Source organism: Cryptomeria japonica, chromosome 5 (assembly GCF_030272615.1).
Source record: "Cryptomeria japonica chromosome 5, Sugi_1.0, whole genome shotgun sequence".
Lineage (NCBI taxonomy): Eukaryota > Viridiplantae > Streptophyta > Pinopsida > Cupressales > Cupressaceae > Cryptomeria > Cryptomeria japonica.
In genome coordinates, this window is record NC_081409.1 from 739,837,246 (window position 1) to 739,847,943 (window position 10,698).

At 30.0% G+C, this 10,698-nt stretch overlaps 1 protein-coding gene across 1 annotated transcript; it reads left to right on the forward strand.

The window, feature by feature from the left end:
- Positions 1-7,782: 7,782 nt before the first annotated feature.
- On the forward strand, positions 7,783-9,759 carry LOC131875660 (ankyrin repeat-containing protein ITN1-like). The gene is made up of 3 exons (XM_059220265.1): positions 7,783-8,270; positions 8,453-8,931; positions 9,456-9,759. The coding sequence occupies exons 1-3, from the start codon at positions 7,808-7,810 to the stop codon at positions 9,660-9,662; spliced, it is 1,149 nt and encodes a 382-aa protein (XP_059076248.1). The 5' UTR covers positions 7,783-7,807; the 3' UTR covers positions 9,663-9,759.
- Positions 9,760-10,698: the final 939 nt, after the last annotated feature.

A 10,698-nucleotide genomic window follows, 5' to 3' on the forward strand; every position in this document is an offset into this window, starting at 1 on the left:
CGGGAAGCATAAGCTTCAAGGTTGGGCAGAAAAAGCTCCTAAATCTTGTTCTCATATTCATTTGATGGACTGAAAGAAAGCAACTTAGATTGGAGATCGACGGATGTATCTCACTTTCTTTATGTTTGTTTAATACTTCAAGCATTAGAAATCCTAAGTATGGTATAATGATATGTAATGAGAAATTTGTACCTTCCATTGTATATGAAAATTTTATTTAACTCCTTGATTTATATGATTGTTTTATCAATTTATTAAACTTGTTTTATATTATGTATGAAATAGACTTCTTAGTTGCTCTAAGAGTTTATTTATGAATAAAGAGTAGATTATGTCATATAGAGTAATTTACGTCTTTACATGGTATGAAAGCCAAATCCTATCCCAAACTAACTATGGGTGTTCCTTCAACTCAAGAATATACGCTTTCCTCCAAATATTTAATGAATTCAAGATGCCCCATCCCTACCCATCATACCTAAAAAAGATTTGAAATGATATTCACACTGAATCAAAATTGAACTACTTTAAATTAGAAATGTGACACATAACATAAGTTGATGAAGTATTTTAACATTGAGATTAGTAGGACGAATGAATATTATGGTATAAATCATAACCAAAAAGTAAAATGGGGAAAATTATTTGTCATGGAAGGAAGAGAGGATATTATTTTGTAACTCAGAGGTAATCCTATATGTTGAGAAATTTAAAACTATGGTTTCTATTCAAATAAGAAGCTTTCTATCATAGATGATGAAATTACTAAGGGAGACCAAAAACTAGAGGGAAAGGTTTTTAGAAATAGAAAAAGATACCAAGAAAATAAAAGAAAATTTCAATAGATATTAGAAGGTTGACTTCGGGAGATTAAAAATATAAATTTGAAACTAAAAAATTAGAATGTCAATATTCATAATGATACTAAGAATTTTATGGATACAAGCCCAAGCATAAGGACTAAAGGCGTGAATAGCGAGGGGAATGAGGAAGACAAGAAGATATCCACTCATAAAGGTGAGGATGAAATTATAAACACACAAGATTTAGATGTAGATAATACCATTAAGCATCTTTAATCTATTGTCTGTTGAATAATTGTTTAGTGTTTTGATTATTCTTTGATAGGTTATTATTTTTTATTATATAAGTAGAGTATTGAAAGGACCCTAAATCCTTTTACAATAAAAGAATAGGCATTCAACCCAATAAATAAGAACGCGACATGTAGAACAAAAATAACACAAACATGGGTAGATAAAAGGCACCCAAAACATGCAAGGGTTTTAATAAGGAACCCAAAAACCTTTGTGGGTTTTCAAAACACACCCAAAACCTTCACATTCAAAAGCTAACTATTTGAAAAGATAGAACCGAGATGGAAACCAGACCATCCACCTACAAAATCACCATGCAACCAAGAGCGAAAAGAAGAGGGATTTTACCAAGGTTCCCAAACATTCAATATGGGTTTTGTATTGGCACCCTAAATTAACCATCTACTTCTAGCCTAAAACATCCAATAACAAAGTATATCCTTAACTAGATGAGTCCTCTCCACCTCCATAGGAGAGGTTTCCACCTCTATAGGAACTATAAAGAAGAAGATTGATAGAAGGGTGAACCCAACAAGCCCTACTCTTGCATCTAAGCAACTATAATTGAGATACACCACATCAATCGACCACCATTATCCCTCCACAAGAAGATCCACATGTCAATAGGAGATATCCATGCTAATAAAATATTAGTTTGGTAAGTGTCTAACTAATTGCATCTTTCTCTACTTTTGAATGTGATTTTTATGTTGGATTAATACAAAAATAGGTTTTGAAGGGACCCTGAAACCCTTTACAAAGACGATTCTAAAAGGTTTAGAATCAAAACATTAAACCCAAAATAGTAAAACAAGACAAAACGGGTTGCTAAAGATAGAACAGTACAAAGTGCAACCAAAAAACCAACAAAAAACCAAGAAGGCACCTAAAACTAGCAACGATGAACCAGGAACCAACTCCAAGATAGAGACAAAACCAGAAACAAGAACAGAAACTACATGAGGCTCTTTAAGGTCTTCGCAACCTTAGCCTCCAATTGACTCATTTTATTAGCAATAGACCTTAACTCTTGATAATCCACAGTTTGGGAGGCAGCTTTCCTCTTCATATTCCCCCTAGTCCTCTTGCAAGGGCCAAAATCCACCCAATTCTTGTCTTTATCCTCCTCCAAGATGAATGTGATTTTTCTTGGTTGAGCTAGTGATTTTTATTATTTTTTAGGAAAACCATCTTGATATTTCTATGGCAAGAAAAATAATTCTTCTATCAAAAAGTGGTTGCATTTGGGTATTGGGATTAACAAAATGTAATTTTCTTTTTTAGACCATACTATGAGGGAAACTATTTTCTAATCTCACTATTTATTTTTTCATGTACAGGAATTTTTCTTGTGTTTCAAATTATGCAATAGAATTTTATTTCTTTAGATTTCTATGGCATGAATATCCAAAATACCATCACCAAAAATTTGTAAACCATGCAAATTGCATTGTGTGTGTTTACCTCAAACAAACTTATTTCTTTTATTTTTTGGACCATATTTTTTGGCTTAAGCTCGTACATCTTTATTTATATGAAGTTCTCATCTTTTTATCCAAATGAAAGAATTTCATTTGAAAACATGAAGAATATAATGTTGGATGATTATATTTTTTATTTGGAGCTATCATACTTGAGTAAAATACCTTACCAATATCTTTATAGAATGCATAATCTACTTAAGCTAATTCTTTTGAGATTTCCTTAAATAGCATGTTTAGCTATTTTGTTTCTTTATTTTTGAGAGATTTATAGTCCCACATTTAGTATTATTTTTTTAGATAAAAAAATGGCAATGACAATAAGAACTTAAAAAGAAAAATTTAATTGCAATTCCATATCATACCAAACACAAATATCTCAAGAAGATGGAAAAACAAACTATGTCACATTGATTCTTGTCTAGCAATTTTCATTGAAATATAATGATACAACATAAAATTTGTAGAGAAAGAAAATTCTTTACCAATTCATAGCTCAAATACATTAAATTTGGCTATATACAAGCATTAAATACCAATATCCATGCTTATTCATATGGACCTGCATGCGATAAGAAATATAATTAATTACAACCAATTTCACACTATATTCTTCTCACATTTTCTTTGCTTTTTGAATTTTCATTATGATTTGTGATCCATTTGTTTCTACTTCACTTCGAACATTTTAATTTAAACTCTATGCATGTAGAAATTTAATGATTTATCGAATAGTAAATTTAGTTTTAGGAAAAGATGCACTGAATTTTTTTTATACAGATATTTTGAAGGGAAAATTGGAAGCATGATCAAGCAACTCAAAAGAAAAGAGTCAAGTAAGATTTTTCTATTTGTTTACAATTTGTAGTTGTAGTTTTTCACATTGTTATTCATAATTTTCTTATAACATATTTTTATTATAATTTCAGTATACATCTTTTTTTAAAAGTAAAACATATTCTGATTCTAAATTTTTGATAAGTGAATTGAAAGGAATGAATCAAATATCAAAATCTGCATGCAGAATTACATAGATAATAGATTTTTATTATTAAAACAACTTCTATAAATATTAAATGTTTGACTTATTAATTTGTGGTTTAAATTAACTTGCATTCTTTCATATTCAATGTTTTTAACATTTCAAGATAAAAACATAATTACTCATAATAAAAACGATTTTTAGTTCTTGTCCTATTGCATAATTTCCTCCATAGAGTGTACGTACTAGTTTTTTATTATAAACAAAATTCATCTTTAATCATTAACCTAAATACTACACATTTGACCCTATATTGATTGTACATAAACCTTAACCTTGAATTATGAAAATGTGATGAGTTCCAAAGCCTAAAACCATCAAATTGACGTAACAATTCTACATATTTTCTACAGTTAAAAGAATAGGAAGAATAGAGATAGAACAAATTAAATGTACTTAAATCATGCCATGTGTGCTCTATCTTTATTCTTCCTGCTCTCTTGCTTATGGACATAATTGAAAATAATTTAGAAAAGAAAAAACGAGATGCTTTCTGAAATAAAAGCTGCCAACTCAATTTGAAACAGACCATTTCTCCAGCAATAACTTAACAAACATGCTTTTCCATAGTTAAGGATTCCTTAATTTTCTTCTCTATTGTTTATCGACATAGTTTGGAATAATTGAGAAAGGAGAAATGAGCTGCTTTTAGAGATAAAATCTGCCAAAGTTAACCATATATGATTCCATGAGAGAATTCTTTTAGAAATGACTGAAATAATCTTATCCCAAAAACCAATCTTATCCTGTTTAACAAAGAAAGGAATCCCAAGGTAAGTACATGGAAGATTTCTAGTTTCAAATCCCCAAAAGATTGCAACCTATGTTGAACGAGTTGTGATGTATTAACGAAAAAAATCTTTGATTTATCACCATTCACTTTTTGACCAAAAAACGATGCATAATTTTGTATTATTCTTTAATCACTTTTGCCTCAACTAACGAAGCATGTCCAAATAACAGAGTATCATCTACAAAGAGACAATGAGAAATACTTTGGGGAATATTCTAAATCCCTATACCTTTCCAAAGCCCCCCCACTTTAGTAGCCCTAATAGCCCAACTAAAAGTTTTAGCTAGGAGAATAAACAAAAAGGAAGAAAGGGGATCTCCCTATCTCAAACCCCTAGAGGAAGTGAAAAAACCACAAGGAGAACCATTAATTAAAACTAAGAATCTTGCAGAAGCAATACATGCACGAATCTATTTGACTCAGGCCTTGGAAAAACCTAACTTCTCAAGAACAACACATAAAGCCCCCCACTCTACTCTATCATAAGCCGTCATCATGTCTAGTTTAAGTATCATGGCCGGGGTTCTTTGGGTGGAAATAGAATGTAGCACCTCATGTACTACAATTAAATATAACATTTAACAAACACTATAAATATATATTAATATTTTAAAATTCAACATCCAGCTATTTTTCAATTAATTAACTAATACATTAAAATATACATTCAAAATATTGAATTGAAACTGTCCACATAAATCATTACAACACCAATTACTTATTTAAAACAAAAACCAGTTGTTCTACAATTACTTTAACAACAATGAATGATTTCAAAAGAAAAAAGAATATATTCTTTTTGACTTACTTTAACAATAATGAATGATTTGAAAGAAAACTGAAAAAAATTATAATTTATTTTTCGAATATAAATTACATGATTAAACATATTGTTAACATAAATATTCATTATCTTTTAGTATAATTTATTAACGATAAATAAATGACCATCAATTTTGAGATAAAATCTATTTAACATTTTAAATACATATTTATAAATCTATTTATTAATTGAAAAATTTTTAAAATATATTATACTTTAATAATGATCAAATATAAATCTAAACTATTAAATAAAAGTTTCATTAATTTAAACCTAAATTTTAAAATTATCTAAAAGTTTCATCAGCTTTTTCTTATTCCAATCATTCAATTATCTTAATTATTGCTGTTCTCTAATTACTTTAACAGCAGTGAATGATTGAAATACGGAAAAAGCTGATGTTATTCACTCACTTGAACAATTATGAATGACTGGAATGAAAACATACTGAAGAAAATGCAGAAAGTGAGAGCCTCGACAACTGGAAGATGCTTTCACTTTAACGGACTGCTTTCGAAGTCTCTATGACATCACACTTTAGTTAATGAAAGTGTCGTTAGATTCTGGAGCATATTATTAGATTTATTTTACATTGGAGGAAAAACGTCTGCAAATTTTTGGAGGAGTATAGATCTCAATTAACAGTTTGATTGATGGTTTAATGTTGTAGTCTCAGCAGATTAAAGGTTTTATATAAGTAATTTATATGTTGATGTTGATGGATTGAGGGTTTCTTTTAAACAGTTGTTTAGATCGATTGGATTATGTAAACAATTGATTTATTGTTATGTTGGTAAGTAGGTTGAGTGAGAATTTCACATAAACAAACGGCATATTATCAATATTTCAATAGATAGATTAGGAATTGTCTAATTTTTTTTTTAACAAAAATCATCTTTGAAAAATTACTGTTTATAGAATAAATAAAAATTATACCTCATACCTCATGCTAAAAGTAAATTGAAATCTTACATAAGCAATCTATATAAATTAAAGCTCTCACTATATTACTTTAAAAAACCAACATATTAACCACAAACTACTCACTAATTCTTATCTTATCAACAAAATATTAAAAACCAACATATTCTTAACGTTTATTTATTTTGTTTAAACTTTAATTGAAGAATGCTGCTTTTGTTTTACCATAATAAATATCCATTAATTTTAAGATAAAATATTCCTAACATTTTAAAGACATATGTAATCTATTTACTAATTAGTTAAAAATATAATAATCAGTAGTCAAATATAAATCTAAACTATTAAATAAATATTTCATTAATTTTAACCTAATTTTAAAAAATTCTAGAAGTTTCGTCAGCTTTTCCTATTCCAATAGCTGTTCTCTAATTACTGTAACAACAATGAATGATTGGAATAGAAAAAAAGTTATGTTCGTTACTTACTTTAATTATAATGAATAATTCGAATGAAAACATACTGAAGAAAATGCAGAAAGTGAGAGCCTCGAGAACTGGAAGATGCTTCCACTTTACTGACTGCTTTCGATGTATAACATCACACTTTAGTTAATGAAAGCGTTAGGTAAATTATGTAGCATATTGTTAGATTTATTTTACGTTGGAGGAAAAGCGTCTGCAAATTTTTGGATTGTAGATCTTAATTAATAGTTAGATTGAAGGTTTTCTGTTCTAGTCTCGACAGATTCAAGGTCTTCTATAAATAATCTATGTTTATGCTGATTGATTGAGGGTTTCTTTCAAACGGTTGTTTAGATAGGTTGGATATTTTATATAAAAATATATGTTATTGTATGAATGGATAAAATGAAGGTTTAATGTAAAAATTTGATTTATTGTTATGTTGGTAAGTATGCTGAGAGTTTCAGATATACAGCAGTATATTACTAGTATATCTATATTCTAAAAAATTATACATAAAATAATGTTTAGAGATAAAATAATACTTATAGCGAAACTGAAACATGTGTGCATTTACCTGTCATCTACACTTTAAATTATTCAAAACCAATCTTTTGTTTACAAATATAGGTATATCATTGTAGATGTCTCTCGACATAATTATTTTATTTGATAGATTAACAATTGCCTAATCTCTCTTTATTACAAAGATTGTGATCTTTTAAAAATTCTTCTTATCAAATTAAAAATACTATACTTCCATATTATATCTCACACTAAAAATAAATTGAAAATCTTACATAAACAATCTATATACTATATATAAATTAAAGTTCTCACTATATTTCTTTTAAAAAAACCAACATATTAACCACAATCCAACTTTAGTTCAAGAGTTCTGCTTTTGCTTTCCCTTAAACTTTGCTCTGGACCAGCTTCCCAGTGGGAGCGGGAAAAACAGCATCTAATGATACCAGCGTAGGGCCTTCTCACTGTCCGAGGCATTGTGTTGTCACTGTCATTACCGATTGACTGGTTCCATCAATCACCTCCGTAGAAACAAGAAATATCTTCAAAGGACAACTTTCAGATCTACTTCTTTATTATAAATTCAAATGACAGTCAGAAATTTCACACATAAAACATAGTGAGGTGCTCAAAAACATTGGAGCAGAAGAAAGGAAGGATGAAGGGTGATATGTTCGTTGCCAGTAGAGATGGCGATTTCTGTAGTATTCAAAGATTATATCGGGAGAACCCTGGGCTTCTGCAAGAGCTTGCATCTGAAGGAAACAGTTTTCTCCACATCGCTGCAAGGGAAGGGCACAGTGAACTTGTTTCATGGCTTCTTACCCGTTTGAGTGGTTACCGTTTTATGAAAAAAATTCGCAATGCTGATAAAAATACGGCGTTGCATGAGGGTGCTAAGGGCGGGAGTGAGCAAGTAGTAAGCACTCTGCTTGCCTGCAACAAATCTGCTGTCTCTAAACGTAATCAGTTTGGAGAGACGGCTCTGATAATAGCATCTGAGAACGGTCATGTGGAAGCAGTGAGGCTTTTGTTAGAAGCCACTCCATGGTTTATGATTTTATGGCCAAAGAATGATCATCAAACATGCCTTCATGTTGCAGCTTACGAAGGCCATTTAGGTAATACTGTAACCATTATTTTATATAAGTTCACTTATGTTGTTTCTTTTTTGGGTGGATGTGTTAGGCTTAACATATTAGTTGTTTATTTTATCTATTTTATTGAGATACATAACTTCTTTTTTGATTTTGGGTTTATCCTATCCTGATAATATGAAATAATGATTTTCTATATAATGCAGATGTAGTGAGGTTGATACTAGGGAAGTTCAGCTATTGGCATGTAGTACATCTTATATCTCTTTTTCCAGATCGACATGGTGCCACTCTTCATGGTGCTGTTCATGGGAGACATCTTGACATTGTAGATCAAATAATGATGACAAACTTGAAATCATGGTGGTGTAGGCATTGGTTTGACAACAATTTGATGACAAAGAAGGATTTGTTTGGAAGATGCCCAATTCATGTCGCAGTATTGAATGGTTATTTGGAGATAGTGGAAAGATTTATATCTGTAATGCCAGACTGCATAGAAATTCGTAGTAGAGATCATAAAACACCCTTGCATTTTGCAGTTGAATATAATAAAAAAGATGTGGTAGAGAAATTCCTTTATATGGTAAAGCCCACAAAAGTTGCAAAGTTAGTGAGCTACGACCATGACATTTCAGGCAACACCGCATTACATTTGGCAGCCCAGAATGGAGTGGACCCTCAGGTTAGATATATTTACTGTTATCAAATGTAATTATCTTCTTTTAATTCATTATTAAATTTAAATCTATTTTATAAATATAATTTTTTTTTTAATTTTATATTTTTATTATAAATAATTTTGTCAACATCAATTATTTGAATTGACTTAATTATAATTAGTATTGAATCATTTAATCAATTTTGTTTTTAATTAAGATAAACCATTTTACAAGGATCCAAAATTCAAAATCATCCAAAAAATAAACAGGTTAAACAGCAACATATTTAATCAATTTTGTTGTGACAAGTTTCTACATAATTAAAACACCATAAGAACATATAGTATTCATGATATATTTGGTAAATATAAGGTTTAAATCTGTAGAAAAATGGTGTATTAATGATACCAAATTCACTAGTTTTGTATCCTCTTCCTATCGAGGAGCTTAATAGTATTATCCATAATTTTTTTATTATAATCTTTGTTATTTGTTAGACATCTTTTGTATAGTCAATAATGATATGATGATTTTGTTGATGGTGCAGCTTGTGGAATATTTGCTATCATTTCCTGGTGTCAGGGTCAATGCACTAAACAGTGAAGCCCAAAGTGCACTCGACATAGCTAATAGTGTTGAATGTGATAAAAATCCTAATTATAGTAGTATTGCAATGATTCTACAAGATAATGGTGCAAGTCATCGTTCCATACGACATTGCGAAGCTTTTGGGTGGCCTAAACAAAGTAAATAAGAGTGACAACAATGAGGATAAGGTAATGTCAGTGGACACACTAGTGGCATCTCTAGTTGCTACCGTGACATTTGCAGCCATTTTTCAGGTACCAGGTGGAACTAGTAAAGATGCAATTGATAAAATGGCATTAGAAACCCTTTTTCAAGTTTTTTTATTTTCTGATTGCCTTGTCTTCTTTTCCTCCATTACAGTGGTAATGGCATGGATATTTAAGGAAAGACTAAAGGAAAAGCTTTCTATGGATCATTCTCCCTTGGCCAAATTGTCTCTTCTATGTTTGGAAGTCTCAATAATGTCAGCATCACTTGCATTTCTAAGTGCAACCATCTTAGCCACAAAACCATTGAATCTAAAACAAAAGGATAAATATAAGGATGAGGATTTCAGGGAATACCAATTTATCTTTGGAGGTGAGATCTTGACAGCATCACTTGTACCTACAATTGCTATTCTCATATTGGCCATTGTTTGGGCTTATGAATATTACTTCAGGGCTACAAATGATTCTCGACAAAAGCACAAGATATTGTTTAAACAGGTTGCAATGTACATAATTCCCCCTTGCCTTCTTCTATTCTTAGTAATCATCATCTATGGATTGCACCAATTAAAGGGTAATCCAAAATTAATATATTAGGATGTGTCATTATAATGTTCTCTCAATAAATTAAATTATTATTTTGTATGGGAAATATGAAATTGTTTAAGAGTGAAATGTATTTTTTTCAACTAAAATTAATATGATTATTTACTTATTATTTTTTATGAATAAAGCATAAAATTATTATTGGATATTTTAACAAATATTTTTCTTATAAGACTCAATTTCAATTCTAATTTTATTTTTATAGGTTCCAATAGTTAACCACTACTACTCAGTATCGTTGTGCAAGCAAAAAAATGAGGAATGAGAATGGGAGGAGCATTGCTAGGGTTTTGAGAGGTGAAGAAAATCTAGAGGAGGTAGATGAAAGAGAGGATGATAAAGATGAGGAGGAGGATGCGGTTGACCCTAGTCTATTTGGCTCAGTCC

Coding starts and splice junctions, on each gene's coding strand:
- LOC131875660 (XM_059220265.1), top strand. CDS start 7,808: ATGAAGGGTGATATGTTCGTTGCCAGTAGAGATGGCGATTTCTGTAGT. Junction 8,271..8,452: donor AGCTTACGAAGGCCATTTAG/GTAATACTGTAA, acceptor TATATAATGCAG/ATGTAGTGAGGTTGATACTA. Junction 8,932..9,455: donor AGAATGGAGTGGACCCTCAG/GTTAGATATATT, acceptor TTGATGGTGCAG/CTTGTGGAATATTTGCTATC.